The 20,931-nt window shown below is 39.8% G+C and overlaps 1 protein-coding gene across 1 annotated transcript; it reads left to right on the top strand.

The window, feature by feature from the left end:
• Positions 1-242: 242 nt before the first annotated feature.
• On the top strand, positions 243-17,292 carry fbxl20 (F-box and leucine-rich repeat protein 20). The gene is made up of 15 exons (XM_014993314.2): positions 243-641; positions 5,814-5,875; positions 7,275-7,329; positions 7,445-7,519; positions 7,639-7,733; positions 7,842-7,910; positions 7,996-8,091; positions 8,968-9,094; positions 9,413-9,487; positions 11,177-11,307; positions 11,403-11,463; positions 11,602-11,646; positions 11,742-11,798; positions 11,906-12,118; positions 14,540-17,292. Exons 1-15 carry the CDS (start codon positions 600-602, stop codon positions 14,645-14,647), a joined length of 1,311 nt encoding a protein of 436 aa, XP_014848800.1. The 5' UTR covers positions 243-599; the 3' UTR covers positions 14,648-17,292.
• The last annotated feature ends 3,639 nt before the right edge of the window (positions 17,293-20,931 follow it).

Below are 20,931 nucleotides of genomic sequence, written 5' to 3'. Positions count from 1 at the left end.
GTGGGAAGATGAGGGAGTTTTATATTATATGATAATGCATTTCATCTGTATTTTGTGTTATGAAATTGTTTAGTTTTGTGAGGATTTCATATTTGTGACCGTTTCTATGAGTTCATGAAGCCTGTCGGGCCAGGTATTTGTGCTACGTGTGCGTGTTGAAAGGTTGACACCCCGCATTGATATCTTTACTTCCAGCTCCAGTGAACAAGTAAGTAATCCAAGTAGTCATTTTTCTGCGTGGGAAGTACGTGACTTGAAGCAACAGGATTATATTTAGTTTTTCTGAGAGGTGTAAGCTCAGTTTTAGGCTCCCATGCCTGTTGGGCTATTGTGTGGATGGATATAAAGCTGCACGGGGGGGAGGAGGAGAGGGCGAGTAGATAAGAGGGAGAAGTGGTTTATTGGCTGGCTGCTGCCACTAAACCCTATTTTTTTCAACAAGAAAACAAGAGGACTTGTCGTTTGTGTTACAGGCCGTAAAGCAACAACATCGCAACCCCGGGAACAACGGGAGAGGACATGATAATCGTGGATCGGGCCCGTATTTCTATTCTGCAGCGCCTACGCCGAGCTCATTGAGTCGGTAACCAGCGTCCGACATGGGGAAGGAGGTAAACGGTGTTTCACGGAGCCGGTTTGAGGTGAGTTAACCTCGCATGTTGACTGACAGTCGGCGACACACACACGACCGAGCTGTTAGAAGCATTAGCATGCGGTTCCGAACAATGGCTGTCGCTGTAATTATTTTAAAACGTCGTTGCAGCTTCCGCAGTCGGTGTTTAGGATTAGGTCAAAACACTGTTGTTTTTGTTCGGACAACATACAGCCGAGGCCTGGCGTGTCATCTGGCTGGGGACACAGAACGGCGTTTTTCCGTCCAACCTCGTATTTCTTTCTCTGCTAAAGGCTAAACTTGGTGCTTAAAATGTTCACTTCTTTTACATTTGCGCAGTCAAAACAAAGACAGCGAGGCTAGGGAGCACGCCGAAGCACAACTTTCGTACTTTTAGTCAGAAAATTAGTTTTTATTGTTGTCTTTTAAGCAGCTTTTTCTCTTTATAAACATGTAACACTGTAATATATGTATCGCTTTTGTTTGGGCCAACCCGATATTTGTGTACAACTGGGGTCGCGAAAGGGGGGCCTCTGCTTGTGAGTGCTTCCCTCAAATACAAACAAATGACTACAAACTGCCTCAATATAACCTGCGTGGAAAGCAGGATGGCCACTTGGAGATAGGTGCAGAAAGTAATCGGAAGTATACCTAGAAACTTTGTTAGCTGAATATTTGGGAGAGATTTGGACATATACCACGTATCTCACCGGTGACATTGACCGGTGTAGCCTGAGCAGTTGATGTTGTTTAATCCCCAGCTAGCATGGGATTTGTGTGTGGTTTTATTTATTTTTAACGGCGCAACAGCTGACTGACTACTCAGAAGACTCAGGCCGTTTTACCTTCTGGCCCGACAGCTGCGGCCAATCTGCTAAAGCTAACTGGAATTCGGACAGGAGGAAACCGGAAATGGCTTGTGCAGGCCTTCAATATAAAAGTACTTTTGTGAAGCAAAGTTTGAAGAGGATACGCTGGACAATATTTCTTTTACAGACTTACTTCTCTAACCCTTTCTGGACTTTCGTTGTTGTTGTTGTGTGTGTGTGTGTGTGTGTGTGTGTGTGTGTGTGTGTGTGTGTGTGTGTGTTTTTTTCAAATTGATTGCAAAATGAGTACAATTTAATTTACCAAAATGAACATAAACCTATTCATCCATTGCATACATGCCCCTTATCTTTTCATGGTCTTAAGTGGGAGTAGAACAAGAGGGGAGACACAAGCTGTATAAGTCACTGTCCCTAAATGACCTAAAGACAATTTAGCAATACTAATAAAGCTAACTTTGATGTTTTTGGCCTGTGGGAGGAAGTTGGAATTCCCGAAGAAAACCCATGCATGCACTGAGGGAACAAGCAGACTCCACGCAGAAAGACCCCGGCTCTATTTTTTTCCACACTGTGTTCTGCCCTCATACACAAACCATTGTGTAACTTTTTTGTACTTAAACCAATGCCTATCCATTTGTTTCTAGATTGGTTAAGTCTGAAATTATTGCGATGAAAAGTAAGAAGATCATTGTTTTTGAGGATTAAAGTTACTTTTTTTTGTCAAAGTTGTCCTCTGCATTTATTTTATTGTGATCCCTATTTTGCCTTTTGGCTTAAGTAAAATTTGACAGATTTTGCTACTCGAGCAATCCAAAATGGTAGATACTGTTTATTGGAGTCATGTAGCCACATTTTTAAAAATATAGCCAGAGGAATATATAGAAAGTTACTTGTGTGTCTTGCAGCAGGAAAGCTATAAGTCATACTTGGAAAATATGGGAACAAAACTACAAGGCAACAGAATAATGCCAAAATAGTTGGGTAGCCTTTGATCAATTAACTTTTTAATAATAAGCTTCTTAAGAGACTTTATGCATTAACTAGATGTCTTCAAGCACTTTCTAATAGTTAAGGGTAAACCTTCAAATTATAATGTAAGGTGGAACATTTCTTTCATTTAGTTAATATCTTCAACACTAATAGGCCACGTTCAAAAATGTAGAGGTTTCTCGACTTTTACTTTGAAATGTCTCAACGGAAGTCCACCTAAATTCACATCATCAACATAGCCTTTGTTTGCTGGCTCATAACCACAACAACCTAAACTGTATTTCCAGTCTTGGCCTTCAATACTGAGGCTTCAGTTTTAGGTAAAAATGCCCCAAAAAAGGGACTCGTTTTAACATTGAATTAAAATGAGTCATAAATTTAATTAGAAAACTCAGTGCAGGTCAAATGCTTCCAAAATTATGCCATGAAATAGAAATATGAAGAAATTCAAATACTCTGACAGTATGAGCACAAATTATATTAAGCCTTCTCATTCCTGCATTTTGGGCTTGCAGCTTATTCATTAATAACTTCTAAATTAGTTGGAAAAAATGCATTAATGTAATTCCCCATGGTGTGGAGTGTGTCATTTAAAGCAACGGCAGAATCTGGATACGGTTGGGGAGGTCATCAAAGAATTGACATGGCAACTAAAAGGTGGTCCTCATTTTGTTGATCTATCAACTTGCTGTCAGGATTTTAGACAAAACCCTTCCAATAATCACTTTCTTTTTAAGAGTTTTGTCTTACTTCTACCTGTTTACTTATTTTTGTTTTGGGGTAATGGAAGCTTTAGGACAAACAGGTTTGTTATTGCCGGGATGATTGCAAATAGTTTATAAATCAAAATTGGGTCAACGAGTTATGGGCGAGTTACAGGTATCAGAACATGCGAGTGGTTATGGTGTTTTTAATGCCACAGTTTTCTGATTTTCTCCCCCCAAAACAGATGACACACAAACTACTATGGTAACTGGGGCTGTATGGAGCTTCGAGCAAAGTTGCACTAAGTTTCCCCCACCTGTTGCGAGGCAATGCCAGGCAGGATTTTAAAAAAAAGAAGTGTTTTAAAACTACAGTTGTCAAGGTACAATCGACAAATCTGCCAAGTACTCAACTGCTCAGGTTGGCTACTTGAGCATTTAGACCAATTAGCCAACCAGTACAAGCTTCCTTTACTCACAGTGTAATTAGAGCTGAGCAGTAATAATTTATAATATTCTGCATAATTGACACTTGTGCTACCACTGAACTGAACAGTGGTGTTATACGATTTCTAAAGTGTATGTATCATAACAATACATATTGATAACTTTATAACAAATAGTGGTGTGGGTATATTATTTTTAGCAGGGATTTAAATACTTGTCACTCTTTTGTTTCTGTTTCAAATGTAAGTGACACTTAGCTGTGGTATTTTCTACCCAGTAATGTTAAACCGTCAGAATATCATACTGACCAACGCGTAGGCTCAATGCAGGGTCATCTCTAATTGGTTTGTGTTAAGTGACTTAAAGGGAGCATGCTTCCTTATAAAGGGGTCATAAAGATGAGTCTTCTGAAGACACCCAAGTACAAGAATTTGAATGAAAAATGACTGAAAAAGAAATGCATTGCTGCAAAAAGTCCAAATATTGCTCAGCATTTTTGAAAATTACAGAAAAATCTGGCTTATTTTAAGACAAATGTGTCAAAATGAGAAGTAGATAGAGACTTTGCAAAGTATTATATTTTGATTTCTAATTTAACTACGACAGTGTTGTCCAGAAAATCATTTCTGTTTTAAACCGCAGAGGCAGTTTGGTTTGTGTGTCTTGTCTATATAGATTCCTAAACCTAAATTACTTTATTAAGCCACAAATGTTAAACATGTATAACACATTTTTTCTGTTTGAGCCATTTTCAGCAAATGAATAGTACAATATAATGTCTAATTACGGTTCCATGGCATTTCCTGAACAATTTCAAAGATATTCCACTGTGCTTCACTGGGTTCCTTAACTGGACTTTGGAGCTTTTCAAGCTTTCTCTCAGACTTGCTTTACAGGTTATAGTTGACCAGTGGAGACAGCATAATGCTTGCATTCATGCAGCATTAGGTTCATTTTATGTTAGATCACAAAAGGAGACAGTGTATGCCTGGTAAACAAACATGCACATCTGCCTCCCTGGAAATGGCTCTGGACTATTTGGCCAAAAAAGAAGTACTCTGGAAAAGCGAGCCCTTGCAGCCAGTTTGCCCCAAATCCAAACAGCGAATGTCTGTCCCTTCCTTTTCCCTCAAAATTTTACACGTCTGTGCTGGCAGGCAGCCGCTTGTGTAGACAGCTGTGTGTGTGTGTGTGTGTGTGTGTGCGCAGAGTTTGTGTTTATCAGAAAGACATAGAAAGGCTTTGACCCAAAGGCCCACTGGCTCTCTAACGGTCCAAGCATTAATTTCAGCCGGCAGACATCTCAGTTTGTTTTTATTATTTCTGCAGATGAATGGGTTGAAGTGCCACAATGTTCAAAGCCATTGTGTGGTTTGGGACGCCCATAATAAAAGCAGCCCACTGTTGGGTGTCGTAAATTATTGCTATTGTTTAAAGGCGGTAAATAAACTTTTAATTTAGTTTCAATTGTTGGATGGCTGATTTGTTTAACTGACAAAATGGCAGATCAGCGCTAAGAAAATGCCTTAATTTAATGTCCAAGGGAAGCCCTGAGTGACGCCCCCTTACCACTGGCACTTTGGTTTGGATTTATTGTTCCCCAAGCCTGAGCTGGGAGTAAGGATTGCTTCATCTCTGGGTGCTCCCAAACATCAGTTTTCCATTCTGCAATCTAGCGCAGGCCCGACTTTCTTCCACAAAATCAATAGGGTACCCTTTCTTTTTGAGACAGTGGGTTTGTAATTGCATCTATAATGTTAATTTACAGTCTCTGTATGCGAAGACCGTTTGTGTGCGCGAATTAAAGGGGTTTTATTTGTGGTTTCTCAGCATGCAGTTATTTCTTTGGAAATCCATTAGACGGTTGCAGGGAAAGAGCCGTGAAAGATGCAAGCTGGCTGATTCTGGGGTGAACTCGCAGAACTTGCTGATGTGCAAACTCTTTAGTGTAAACAGAAGAATTAAGATACTGTGCACCAAAAATGATAACATGAAAGCAAAGGCCGCCACAGCTGCTTGTCTGCAAGACAAAGTCCGCTCCTGTTGATTTTCTTAGAGAATCCCAAATATCCGTCCTGCGTTCTGTGTTCTTTCCACAATTACTAAGAATTCCCTCTAGATCAACTTCTGCCAATGAATTTACCCATCAGTGTAGTGGACTTCTTTTTTACGGACTAAGTCACTTTGAGACAAGCCGGCAACACTGATATCCTCTCTTTTTTGTTTCAGATGTTCACAAATAGTGACGAGGCAGTCATCAATAAGAAGTTGCCTAAGGAGCTGTTGCTACGGTGAGTGACATTTCAGAACCTTTGAGTCAGCGTGTCTGCAGGTTTTGTAAGACTGGGGGGGGGGACTGAGACGTAAACTACTTCATACTTCACAGCCTCACTTTGAATCAGCAAAATTAAGCCAATGCTACTAATGCCCCACCTTTTCCTTTCTGCAACCCTTAAGCACCACATTCACAAACACACCCGCACGCTGTGCATTTTGCAATCATATCATGTATGCTCACTGGCCCAACCACCCATTTTCCCTTTTAATACCCAACTTGCTCTGCTCCCCGAATGCTATAAGTGTAATTAAAAACAGATGCTGGTGGCTATAAAACATTTAAATTGATTTCAGACAAAAAACAAAAAACAAAAAAAAAACCTCAAACCCCTTAGTAAACAGAAAATGAACACCATAACTCAACCCTGGTCCATGCCAGACAATCTCACTGCACTGCGACTGCTTGGCCAGGTGCAGAGCTGCAATTTCTGAAGTTGGCAGATGGTGCTGCGACTTGCTGTTTCCCTACTTCGACCCCAATATGCTTTTAGCTGCATTGCAAGGTCCTGTAGATATTTAACTTGGATCCTTTTAGTGTCTTTGTGTTGCTTTTAAGAAAATGAAGCTTTCCCACAGAGAGACTAAGCATCTACTCTGCATACATCCAGTGATGTTGGCTGGTTTACTCTCTGCCTGGTGCTGCGGTTGCAAGCAGCTGTAGCATTGACCTGAGGACAACCTAAAATCATCAGACAGTCAAACAGTTATTGGCAGCGAAACAACTGTGTGTTTAGTGGTTTGGATGAGAAGCAACCCTACATGTGGATTATACAGCGATCGTTCACAACTCGGTCCTTACTGTTTCTTTTCCCGAGAAAGGATTTTTCAACATGCTTTTAACAATCAATGGAATTCATAATTCAAAGTTTTTGAAAAGGTCATGTAATATTTGTGGCTCAATTTTATTTAGGTGGACTCAGGACAAAAAATATCTATTTGGATTGTAAAGGTTTCAGACCCTGCTCTAGGATGCCATTGAAGTGTTTTACTAGAATCGGACCTTTCACTATGTCACTTTAAAGTTTTTAGTGATTTGTATATGCTTTTCATATGACTTTATTATAATAAAACTTGCTGATGAAACATAGTGAAGATTAGGTCTTCCAATGAATTGATGTGTATGTAATCACTCTGCAAAAATAATTTCCCAACATAAATTGAAAACCTCCCGACCCCACTAAGGGACAAAGGTGTAAAGAAAATGGATGGATGGATACATTGAAAACTGGAGCAACAAAATTAGCTAAAGCCAACATTTGTCACTGCCAAAACACTGGCCAGGACTGCAGCCTAAAGAAGCATCTTGCAGCCACGGGGACCAGAGTCTTTAAATCGTCCCCGTCTGTCTTCCAGAATCTTTTCCTTTCTGGATGTGGTGACACTGTGTCGATGTGCCCAGGTCTCACGGGTGAGTCTGTGTTCACCGTTACCATATCTGCATGTTTTCTGCTCGCGTAAGTAGTCGGCAGGCGTAGAAGCGGTGTTGACTCTTAAAATGTCTGCGTCCGTTTCTTCGCCCTCAGTCCTGGAATGTCCTGGCCTTGGACGGCAGCAACTGGCAGCGAATCGACCTCTTTGATTTTCAGAGGGACATTGAGGTGAGAAAATCCTAAGTTGGTTCCTAATTTACTGGTTATGTCACTTAAGATATTACCAAGGAGATAAAATAAGTAATAGAAGTGGCCATATATGATGGAGGTTTTGTGTTTTGTTGCAGGGTCGGGTGGTGGAGAACATTTCAAAGCGATGTGGGGGCTTCCTTAGAAAATTGAGCCTAAGGGGTTGCCTGGGTGTTGGTGACACCGCTTTGAGGTGAGTTTGCCAGAAACCTAAGCTAATCAAATACTCACTTCAATCTAAACATTACACAGGAAGAATCCGTACGGTTTTTACTGCTATTAAATCGATTTCTCTCTGCAGGACTTTTGCACAGAACTGCAGAAATATTGAGCTACTTAGCTTGAATGGCTGCACCAAGATTACTGACAGGTTTGTGTTTAGCTCATCTAGCAGTGCTGTATCACGCTTATTTTTTTTTGAAAATGTTAATTTTTTCCCCCCTCTCTCTCCGCAGCACGTGTAATAGTCTCAGTAAGTTCTGTCCAAAGTTAAAGCACCTGGACCTCGCCTCCTGTACCTCAATCACCAACCTGTCTCTTAAAGCTCTCAGGTATGTTGCATCAGTTCTGGGTCAGAATGTACAGAATTACAAACAGCCCTCTTAAAATGTTAAGCCTTTGTGATGTACTGTGGTAAACCACTTAGAATCTTTACTCACCTTTTAACGTAACCTATATGCTAAAAAACATAACTACACAACAAATTAATATGTTATGGAGGTGAATAAAAATAGCAAAAAGCTGTATTTACCCGTCTTATTACTTTGTTTGAAGCCCCTTTTGATTCAGTTTCAGCTTTAGGTGTTTTATCACCATCCCAGTTCTTGACTTATTTGATCTCTCTATCAAGGAAAAGTTCTCCAGATGAATTGTTTTGTGATAACACCGTCAGATTTAGATCTGAACTCTAGCTGAGCCTTTCCAAGACTTTAATTTTATTCATTGTTTGTTGTATACTTGGACTCATTGTGATGGCATACAGTGAAATCATACATTACCTTTCAGCTGACATCTGAAGGTTTAGCATCTGAACGAACAGATGGTTTATATATTATTGATAATTATCCCCTTAAAACATGAAATTGTCCTCTAAAGAAAAGCAGCCCCTCAACATGATGGTGCCCCCACCATGCTTTATTGTTACTCGGTTTCTTTGGTAACGAAGTGTTGTTGTGTCAAATGAATGTGGGGATTGTAGTTCAAAGGTTTAAGTATGGTTTCTTTAGACCTTAACACAGAACTTCTTGAGAGTTTGGGACATTTTACCCAGGTTGTATATTTTCTTTGAAAGAGAAACTTTTTTTTTCCCCCCCAAGAGAAAAAAAATACATATATAGATGATGTGTTCTGGAATTTTATCCTCTGCTATTTGCTGTCATTGACTTCCATTTGCAACACCTCAACTCACACCTCTGTCCGTCCTTTAGTGAAGGTTGCCCTTTGCTGGAGCAGCTGAACATTTCCTGGTGTGATCAGGTCACAAAGGATGGCATCCAAGCTCTGGTGCGCTCCTGTCCCGGACTCAAAGGCCTCTTCCTAAAGGGCTGCACACAGGTACTGCTGAGTGTACTACTAGTTCCTTGTATCGTTTTCTAATTAAAATAAGCAAACAGAATGAGTGACTTCCTGTTCAGCGGAGGAGGTTTTCAGGTAAAAGAGATGCTGGTTAGTATTTGCACCAACAGAATGTTGCATGCAGCCATTTTATTAACAGTCAACAGCCTTGCATTCAAAGACGGTTCAAGGTGTCACGGATCGCTCTGATCCGTGACACCTTTTAGACGAATTGGACGAATCACTGGGTTCAACGGGATTTGTAAAGAGCGTCATTGAATGACTGAACATCTAAGCATTGATACTTTCTTCCCGTAGCTTGAAGATGAGGCTTTGAAGCATATCGGAGCACACTGTCCAGAGCTGGTTACGCTCAACCTGCAGACATGCTCGGTAAGTGCAATACCAAAGACATGAAGTTTGTACTGAAATACAAGGAAGATTAGGTTGTTGTAACCTAATAGTTAGTGTTTTAAAGAAACGCTGCACCGATGCTACAAAAAGCTGATCTTATTCACTGAAGACATTCCATAACGGCTTATGGAACAAGTAGTTTAGCACTTTGTGTTCTTTGCTGCGCAAATACAGCGGTGAAGTTCGGAACTGCTCAATTGCCCTTAGGGGAAATTGCTTTGTTCAGTGTTGTTAAACGAATAAGCTCATTATCTCAAGGTATTTAATGTTTGTTGTCTCTGAATTAATTGCGGTACCGGTCTGGTGCTCAGAAGAAGCAAAGTGACCAAAGTAGTAAAGCATCGATATTCAAGGAGGATTTCTTTCTCTCCTGCAATTGTAAATCTTCATCCAGGTGCAACTCTCTGTCACATTTGCTGTAAAAGTCCTTCTTCTGCTTCCTCCAAAATTCTTTCCAATCATTTATAACTCTTAAGTTCTGAAAGAGTTTTACTCTGGTATGCAAAGGCATCTTTCCTAAATAAAGGTCACGACTCAAGCAAGAGAACTTGGATGTATTCAAAGTGTTTGGGTGAGAGTGAGGTACCCAGTGTGTTATGTACTTATTAATGTCATTCTAGTTCATAATTAGGATTAGATGGAGGTCAGACTGCTTAATCTTTCAGTGCAAAAAGCATCTATGAAGGGCAACTTTCATAGATGCTTGGATACTTGTCAGGTTTTTGTTTGGTTAGCTTTCGAATATTAAAAATAGGCTTGTCACAATAACTGTCACACACTTTTATTCTGCACAGTGCTCTTAACATTAGCCCTCCTCATAAAAGCCCTCAAAATATGTCCAATGTCAAGCTGAATCAATGCAAGTGATGTTTACAAAAGCTTGCATAAGATATCCTCTGTTTCTGGTGAGCATCTCTCTGTTTGAACCGAGTGTCATATGCTCCAGCAGCTGCCTGATAACACTTTTGTTCCACGCATTATGTGACCACTTATAGCCTTTGGTCCCCAGTGTATACAGGGCAAGCTTATTTCAAATAAATGTGCTAAAATACCCATCTTTAGTCTCTGTATGCAATGATTCAGCCTAATTTTAATGTTTAGTTTTAGTTTGGCTTATTTTGGAAAATTAAAATGCAGATCAAAAGATATTTAGGAAATTATGAAGTACGATCGTATAGAAAAACGTGAAACATAAGGGCACATTTACAGAGTATTAGTGAGAATTTAAATGGAATATGTAACAATGCAAATGTGTCACTAAGCAAATTTTAAGTTGAACCCCCGTAGTTGTACATCTGCTTTTTATTTATAGTGTTAAATAGACCAGAAATCATACTGGGAATAATGAGATTTCATTCCAAGCCAAAAATTCCATGTATTCAACTTTTGAATACACTTGACTTAAGAAAGTGCAGATATATATATATTTTTGCCCATATTTCTAAAAATTCAGTTGACTTTTATTTATTATTCTGGTTAAACACGTCAACCTTTATTTTTTTTTAATCTGGCTTCTGCAAAAAAAATGCAGAAACAAATTAAATGCTGTCCTAAGCTGAGTTTATGGGCGTAGGCAGATTTTACTCTTCACTGCTTGGAAACACAGCAGAGTGTAAAACTGAATGGAAAATTTTTAAAGATTTTTTTTTTTCTTCCTCAAATGAGCAGCAGATCACAGATGATGGCCTCATCACTATTTGTCGGGGTTGCCACCGCCTGCAGTCTCTGTGTGTGTCGGGTTGTGCCAACATTACAGACGCCTTCTTGCACGCCCTGGGGCAGAACTGCCTGCGTCTCAGGTACATCTACGTTCCCAACTTTATTGGAAACTTATCAGTTAAACACTTGCATGATCTCTGTCAAATTATTGCACAATTTCTCTTCATTCTCCCAGAATATTAGAAGTGGCTCGCTGCTCTCAGCTCACAGATGCTGGCTTTACTCCATTAGCAAGGGTGAGTTGTGGTGTTTGCCTTTTGAATGCGTGCCAGCAAGGCTTTTGTATTTTGAAAATTTAAACTTAAACTGACTTTACATTGAAATCGGTAACCATAAAGTACGTCAGATTAATTTGAATGTTTTTTTTTTTTTAGAATTGCCATGAACTTGAGAAGATGGATTTAGAAGAATGTGTACAGGTGCCTACAAATATTTAAAGTATTGATAATGCAGACATTGTGATGTATAATTTAAACAGCAAGATTTTTCTTTTTTTTTTCTTTTCCCACACCAGATCACAGATGTAACTTTGATCCAGCTGTCCATTCACTGTCCTCGTCTGCAAGTCCTGGTGAGTCTGTGCTCTCCTCTCCAGCATGTTTTTTTTGCTGCCGTTACATTTGAAATCGCATCTTTCGTTCTTTTTGACTAACCCGTGGCGCCCCTGCGTTCCCTCAGAGTCTGTCTCACTGTGAGCTGATAACGGACGACGGCATCAGACACCTCGGCAGCGGCCCCTGCGCTCACGACCGCCTGGAGGTGATCGAGCTTGACAACTGCCCCCTCATCACAGACGCCTCGCTGGAGCACCTGAAAAGCTGCCACAGTCTGGATCGCATCGAGCTTTATGACTGCCAGCAGATTACCCGCGCAGGCATTAAAAGACTACGGGTAAGTTGTGTTGGCTGATGATTCACAGGCATAACGTTCTGTAAACGTTTGTTTTTCTCAAGGCAACGTATGTCACTTATAGTGTGAAATTGATTTATATTACAGTGTGCACATATGTGATGTGAGGGAATTCTCTGTTCAAATAGTTTTTTTTGCTTCTCTACTAGAACATACATATTTTGCTGCCCAGGTTTTCTGCTTATAAATGACAAAAAAAATAATTTTTTTTATTGTGACCCTGTTTTTTGTAAGGCAAACTTGAATTCAGTGCCTTGAAAAAGCATCCGCACCTCTTGAACATTTCCACCTTTTTCACTTTATGAACACAGACATTAATATATACAGTATGCACCATTCTTATTTTTGAGGATTATTTTTATTAATCACAAACGACACCGCTTTCGGTCAACCTGTAATGTTTATAAACCTCAAGCATAAACCTGAGATATTCTCAAAACAAAGCCAAAACCTCACATGTACTTTCTATGTGCACAATTATTGCTTATGCAGAATTATTACTTTCACTTTATTATTTAAGTCTGAATGACAAACACCCCAAAACTTTCCAATAAATGCTTCTAACATTTAAAAACCAAAAAAACAACCGAGTGACTGTTGCGGCCACCGTTCTTTTCAGCAAGTGACAAACCGTCTTTTCATGGAGTCTGTCAGTTTCTTGATCTGTCAACGATCAACTTTCTGTGCAGCAGCAACTGCAGTCTCTCAGACACTGTTCAGAGAGGTGGACTGTTTTCTTTCACTGGGAATCTGTTAAAAAAAAAAAAAAAAAAAAAACTTCCATGAGTTCTCAGTTGAGTTCAGGTCAGGTGAGGAAAGTGGCCATTTCATAAGTTCTGTCATCTTCAGTGCTTCTACTGGCTAAACATGAAAAAAAAAAAAAGTCCTGCATAAAAATCATTCTCTTTTTGAAAGATACGGACTTCTTCTTGTTGAAGAAAGTGTTTTATAAAACTGGCAGTAGGCTCTGGAGGTTTTCCTTTTTGTCTTGAACCCGAATAGGTCCAGCTAGTTTATTTTTAGTAACACCAGCCCATACTCGCCTCCACCTTGCTGGTGTTTGAGTTGATGTGGAGTTTTGTGCCCCTTTTTTTCATACCATTACTCTTCTTGATCTATGGAAGAGGAATAGGACCTATGAAAAAAACATTATAATAATTCTGACTCTTTTCTAAAAATTCTTACTAGTCAATTTTTTTTTTTTTTTTTCAGTGACCCTAATCGTCTTCTGTATTGATCAGCAGGAACATTTAATGTTAGCCAAAGTGTATTTTCTTGTAAATGCGTAACATGGTAGATTGGGTCATCTGTCAGCTACAAACTGACAGGTGATGTTTGTAGTAGCAGAGATTTCGAGGATCTGCATGTGTTTTCTATTTAGTTTAGTGATCCGACACTTTAAACTTTTTTTGTCTCTTTCTTCGGAGCCCTTCTTTCCCTCTGTAGCTGCTTGTAGCACTTAGTATCAGTCAGTAGCTCATTGGCGGAAGTGAGAGCATGCGCTAAATAGTAAAACATAGTTTCACAAGGCCTCGAGGCAGATAATTTGACTCCAGGAGTTTTGCCCATGTTGTATCTGCAAAGATTTGAAGCACTGAAATGTACAAATCCAAATGGTTGCAGTGTTTTTGTTTAGGGGTGCCACAGTAAAGTGGGCTGAATACAAATCCACACCAGACTCTTGATTTTTGACATTGAACAAAACCCTGTAATTTAATTATTTCATTGAGATTTATTTGAAATCTCAATGAAATGCATTGAAATTTAGTTGAAACGTGATGAATATAAACATACTCCTCTCTGCCTGGCTCTAGATATCTATAGGAAAGCAGCTCCTAAGAAAAGATCATTTCAGACATGAATTTATCTTGATAATTTTGAAGGGCTTCAGTAATGCATTGAAAGGTCTTGTTTTTGTTTTAATCATAAATTAGACTCCGAAGTCTTAATGTTTGTTCTTTTCATTATGGGTCTTGCATAAAGCGGTTGGAACTAGCTCCAACACTAACATGCTGCTTGCACACTAGTGATTCATGTGATTCAGGTGCATACAGCGAGGCTCCATATTTGGAGCAGCAGACTTGTTGCAGTCGTTCCCCACCAGCAAAGTTTTAAACATGGAAGGTAATCAGAGGACAGAGAGTTTGTTTAATGTTTTTCCAAACTGAATTTTGATTTCTGACTCACTGCACCGCCCACACGGAGCTGGTAATCGCAAGCTGGGCTCGTCATCGTTTGATCTCAGGCCTGCCCGTTTGATTTAGATGCGAATCAATCATAGCAGGACTACGCTGGTAAACAAGAGTTTGTTGCCAGTGGAAGACTGACTCAAGTGATGCTCCAATTTTATTATTTTTTTTCTGAGGCGTTAACAAATTTCCCATTTTTCTTCCTTCCCCTCAGACTCATCTGCCTAACATCAAAGTGCACGCGTACTTCGCTCCTGTCACTCCGCCCCCTTCCGTCGGGGGCAGCCGTCAGAGGTTCTGCCGCTGCTGCATCCTGCTATGATGCAAAGACAAGAACCCCCCCTCTCCTCCCTCAAACCTCCCTACTCGGCGTGTTCCTCCCCCAACCCAATGCCACACCGTCTCGTCTTCTACAGAAAAAGGATACAGGAAACTTCATGCTGGTGTGCCCGCTCTGCTTTCTTCTTTCTCGGAGCTCCAGAGAACGACGGAGAACCAAACGGGATTCAAGATTCTGGATGAACTTCTCTGGAAACGGTTTTGAGTCCCAAATCGTACACGGTTAACACGAACATTGGTGGGCACATCAGTATTATTAAGAGGGGCTGTGCGAATAACAGCTGTGTTCATCAGTGCTACAAGATTTTCCTTTCAATCAGATGAAGTATGGACAATTCCCCCCTAAGAAAAACTGAGGATTTTCACAAAGATCCCCTCCTCCCAGTTTTTTTTTTTTCCCCCTGGTTTCGAAGGTCACTCAAAAGCTACCTCTAAACAGGAACTGCACTTGAGTAAGACCGACGTTTGCTGATTTATTTCAAAATAAAAGCAGCAGTGACGTAGCTGAAAAACTGCCAACACCTCCAACATACACACACACACACAGCAGCAGAGAGCAATTATTTTTGTTCCTTTTAAGAATATCTGCAGCCATTTGCACTTGCAATGAAAAAGAGAAACAATGATCAGACACTTTACTAACACACGCTGGCGCTCACAGCCGTTCTCCTCTCGCCTCTCTCCGTTACAATCAGGCGCTTCAAGATACTGAAGAGAATAGAAACAAAAGTTGAAATATTTTTCTAGAACTCAGACTCACAAGTCGGGACTTAAGAAGATGCCAAATGTTGCATGTGACTCCTGCTAGTTCTTTTTTTTTTTTTTTATTTAAAAAAAAAAAAAAAAAGTGTAAATATATAGGACTGCAAGTCGAAGCCAGCTAAGAAGCAGCAACAGGACAGTGACGTAAGCTGTGGGTGGAGACATCCACCCATCAGAGGAAGCTCCAGCAAAGTCGGAGCACGCTCGTTTACACACTGATCTGCTGGGGAGTTTAAGCCAGATATGTCTGATTTGCTGGCCTGTTACAGCTTATGTTAACAACAACAAACTTTTGTTTTTTTTGTTTTTTTATTTCCCCGAGAAGAAGTGTAAAAATAAGATCCAACATCACTACAGGAATTCAAACTGAAGGACAATGGAAAGATAAAGCCAACTTTAAAAAAAACAAAACAATCGATCCTAGGTTGTTTACTTTCAGTTAGTTTGAGTTCACTGAGTTGCTTTTTCTTTCGCCTGGAGGACTAAGGAAGCGGTCGGGGTCGAGAGCCTCAGCTCCTCGGAGGTCTTGCAGGGATCCCTCCGGCCGTCCGGAACGAGCGACCCTGAAGCCGCTCCGAGAGAAAGCTGACTGAATCTGAGGCCTGCAGCGGCGGAGCTTCTAAAGGACTTCAGCTCCGTGGCCCTTTGAAGTATTGAAGCCTTTTCTTATGAATCGCCCTGTCCTGCTCTCACACCTGCTTCATTCTATCTCTTTATATAAATGTTTTTTTGTTTCCCCCCCACCCCCTCCTGGCTGTAATTTCCTCTGAGTCTTTCACTCTCTTTGTTTTGCTGTGGTTTGGATTCTGTCTCCGTTGTGTTTGAAGCCATGAGTCCCGTTTCTACGGAATGAGTTTAAGCCCAATTTCCAATCCCGGTTTTGATCTGATGGAGTTTGTTTTCATTAAGTTTGTTACTAAATGTGTTGGCATCAGTGCAATTGTACTTTTAAAACAAAAATGTTTTAAGCTACATTTAAGTTGAGGTTAATGGCGATTATTGCTGAATGTTTTAAGCGAGGAGAAGGATCTTATCGCAGCAGAATGATTCTCATTTCCACCCACAAGCATTTTTTATTTGCCTTGTTTTAAGAAAAAGAAATCCTTTTCTCAATGTTCTCTGCCTAAATGCTTCAAGCAAAGCGATAAATAAGGATATTTGTCACCAATTTAATGTGCATTGCAACAAATTGGCATTTGCCAAATCCAAAATTATGATTCTATTCAGTGTACATTTTTTATCTTATTTTTGGAAGGGGCTTTACGAAAGAATTTATAAAGAGAGGAGTGTGAAAAGTTTGGAAAAGGTGACAGACTCTGTCTTTGAGCTCCAGAAGACAAGATTTTAATCCGGGATGTAATACCTGCTTGTCCTCAAGTTCACCAGTGCAGCTAATAGCGACGTGCTTTCAACCTGCTCCTGAACGTTTCATGTGTATTAAAGAATATGTCATTTGATGCTTCAAAAAAATGAAAAGAGAAAAACACTACAAGTTCCACCTTGAACTTATTTTTCCAGAGCAGTATCAAACTCTTATCTTTATATCAGCGCTCTATATCCCCTTGTTTACATGGAAGTTGGAGCCATCACGCTCCGGTTCTGTTCGTCTAATGCACGTTTTGTCCTAAACACTGGAGTCAGGTTAAGGAGAAAGGCAGAAGAAGCTGAATCAACAGTGTCTGTGTCGGAGGCAGAAGATTTGACACCTGAGAAATATAAAAAATAAATAAAACAAACAGGAGTTTTGGAAGTGACTGTAGTTCATATATTTACTGTAAATCTTTTCCTTTTTTCTTTCTTTTTTTTTATAATTAACCAATATAAAGAAATATGTACGTATGAATAAATATATACCTATATTATTAAGACTTGTGTTTTTATTTTAGGTTTGTCATTGTTGACAGTAGATGGCAGCAGAGATCAGGTTATGCTGATTCCATCATTGCACAGTTAACATGAACATCGGAGTCATTATGCTGTCTGCAAAGTGCCAAACATCTAATGATTCAGGGGTGGGGGTAGGGGGGGGTTTAGCCCTCAGTTCAGTAAATTGACCTGGGATCAATTCTGGTATTAACTTGATTCAAAATATTTGCTTGTTTGGTTTACCACAACCTGCTTACTAAAAACTATTTAAGAACTCTTGAGTAATTTGAATGGAAAATATTTTTTTCTTGCATAAATATCCCACATGTGGGTGCCTCAGGTTATATCTGAGTAAGATGAGATCTATAACTCTTCGCAATATGCATATTGTCAGCAAAATACACTGGCTGTCAGAATTATGACGAGATGTATGGACATGGAGGTACCAATTTAAGTCTTAATCAGCATCTTTTTCTTATTAAAAATGCTGATTTCTAATTTCTAAATGCATAAATTTGTAAACATTTTTAATCCACCTTTTTTCTTTGCAATCATCCCTTCATCTTGGAAGGCTTTCCACAATATTTAGAAGTGTGTATGGGAATTTTTTTTGGGTTTTTTTTGCCATTCTTCCAAGAGTTCATTTGTGAGGGTCTAAAATGTTATAGTTGATATATATGTCATATCCAATCATTTTAAAAATGGGATTTAAAAAACAAGTTGCCTATAATCTCTTGAGGACAGGCCACCGCTGATGTAAGCTAAATTTCAGAGTTTAATTTTTATGCCCGCATTCTTCTACATGTTGTCACAGTAGTTACATGTTTAATCAACAATTTAAAGTTCCAACAAATAACTGTTTAACAATATTAAGCCAACTAAGCGAAGTGCCAGATATCTAAGAACCAATAAAACAACCTGCCAAATCAAACTTTTGAGTAGAAAACTGATGTGAATTGTGTGAGGGTTTTTATATTTGTGTGTGTGTGTGTGTGTTTGTTTTGTTTTGTTCTGATTCGAAGGAGCCAACAGTTTCAGCACAGTTTAGCCGTCCATGGAGTTTGTTCCAGATCTGAACCAAAAATGTTTAATCCTGCCTCCCTTTTTAGTTCCAGTCCATAAAACACTAAATAAAACTGTTCTCTGATGGAACCGAGATGATTCAAACCCGTCGAGCAAGTGTGAAGATGAGTGAAAGCTCAAGGAAAAACAGAACCTGGTTTTACATGCTCCATTTTTGTGGTGTTGGTAAAGACTATGGCAGCAGCATTTTTGGTGTGATCTGTGTTGTTCTATGTCCTGCTTTGACATCAACTCATTCTCACTTCACTAATGGACTTTATGCTGATTTTATAACTAATGAGAGAGGCAGGATGCAACTTTCCAGTCCATCACAGAGCAACACAGAGAAGCACACACACACACACAAACACACACAAACACTAATACCATGGGGCCAATTTAGAGAGACCAATTACCCTAACAGTCATGTTTTTGGACAGTGGGAAGAAACTGGAGTACCTGGAGAGAAAGCAGACAGAAAGATTTCTGATCAAGATAAAAACCCTGACCTTCCTGCTGCAAGGCAACAGAGCTAATCACTGCTCCTCCTGGCAGCCCTGATCTGAAAATATGAGACCTTAAACAATTTTACTGATTTAAAAACCTAGGTATAAAATCACCCTATCTTTTGGAGGAGTCATTTCTTTTTTTTTTTAAAGACTCCTTTTAAGATTTGAGATTCACACCAGGAGACTGAGCTGATCTGAATCTTTTTTTGGCACCTGGAGAACGGAATTTATGGTAAGAGGATATCTCCCTTGCAGAAATAAAACTAACAAGAGCTCAGACTGATGGCTGCAGACTTGGAGTGTCTCTCTTGGATATTTCTGTCTTTTTGCTTAGATTATTGTGTCTGAGGTGGAAGCACAGATGAACAATTGGTGCCAATTTATCCCAGAGGGCTCCCAAAGTGCAGCAGCTCTGGTCCTGCGGCTGCACCATGGCGACCGCTGTCACGGCTGGGATCTGTCTTCCGCCACATGAAGCTCATTTTGTTCCTCCAGTCTTCCTGTATCTCTCCCCTGTTTTCAAATCACCAAAGCTGAAAGTGTGTGTTCCACTCCTGTGTTTAGGGTTCGTTTTTTTTAAACGGAGTTATCGTGGCACCTGGGGTATCACACATAGAGATGAAAGGAAGGTGGCTCAGTGGAAGAAATGTAAATCTACCCCCCACCCCCCTCTCATTGAGTTGTCTCTGTTGTTCTGTTTTTCTGAGTTTGTACACAGATGGTTTGGAGCACAAATCATCGCACGCCAACATATTGTGTTCCTGTTTATTTTTAACAGCAAAGGCACTGCTATAGAAAAAAGTCTGCCATTTTTTTGTTTTATTTTTCCTCATTGTGCTCATTGTTTCTCACTCTGCCACATGCTGTCTCCTGACTCCGTGTGAAGATATAATTAATACTATAACTGAACCGTCTTCTTCACACACACACATACACACACACACACACAAAGACTTTCTGGCTGCTAGAAGCCAACTTTGCTGTCAGGCTTTGGTGAAATAATGCAAAGAAAATGCAAAAATAATGAAAGTAAGAGATGATTCTTACATTTAAAAGTGTCAGTCATCGTTTATTTCCTACTTTCATGAGAATAATAGCAGCTGCTACTTGCCACAAGAAAATGCACTATAAGAAAGTGGCCATTTTTTACTTTTACCTCAGATTTAGAGCCGACAATGACCCATTTTGCAAGTTTAATTATTCCGATGTGAGGGTGCACAAGCACAAGCTGTGTTTACCGCGAAACAGAAATGGTGGCAGATGAATCTCTGTGTTGCAAAACATTTCAAAAATAGTCCAGCAACATGGATATTTTTTATTTGACTGAGTCAAGTAGAAATTGATGCTTTTCATACTTATCTGTGTGACTGATGCAATCGTTGCAAACATATAAACCGCTTGAGCTTACAGTAAGACACTAATGATCAGTATGTGACAAGATCAACACAAAATATGTGGTTCACAAAAAATGTCACAAAAAAAGATCTGAAAAGTTTACTGTAAATTGGAGTTTTTTTTCCCCCTTTACTCTGATGCTCCTGAATAAAATCCAGGGTGAATGAATAGTTGTCTTGAGAAGTCACTGACTCAGTAAATAGAGTAGGATTAGGGATGAGGATGAGAAGTGTAAGGGAAGATAAGATTATAAACCAAATTTTGAACAAAGTGCTTCAAAATATAATATGAAAATGGAAAGAGAATTGCACAGGTGTAACACTGCAATCAGCCCTAATTAAAATACTAGGCAAGGAGAGCATTAATTAAAGATGCACCTAGGCCCATGGAAACACCGGAGGGGCTGCAGACATCCACAGCTCAGTGCACCTCACAAATGTGGCCAAAAACAAGTCCAGTTTGCTTCACAGAAAACATGCAGACGAAGAGGCGCGGGGAAGATGAGAACAAAACTGAACTTTTTTGCCCACATGTGAAACGGCAAATTGAAAACCATCCTGAACACATCATTCCCACACAGTGAGACATGATGGTGGCAGCGACCTTTCATCAGCACTGACAGAGACACTGATCAGAGATGGATGTAGCCAAGCACAGGGCAATCCTGTATGGA

This window comes from Poecilia mexicana, unplaced genomic scaffold (assembly GCF_051168715.1).
Source record: "Poecilia mexicana isolate PSO_F unplaced genomic scaffold, ASM5116871v1 scaffold_8, whole genome shotgun sequence".
NCBI lineage: Eukaryota > Metazoa > Chordata > Actinopteri > Cyprinodontiformes > Poeciliidae > Poecilia > Poecilia mexicana.
The sequence above is the reverse complement of the archived record's forward strand: the minus strand, read 5'-3'. Positions and strand labels throughout refer to the sequence as shown.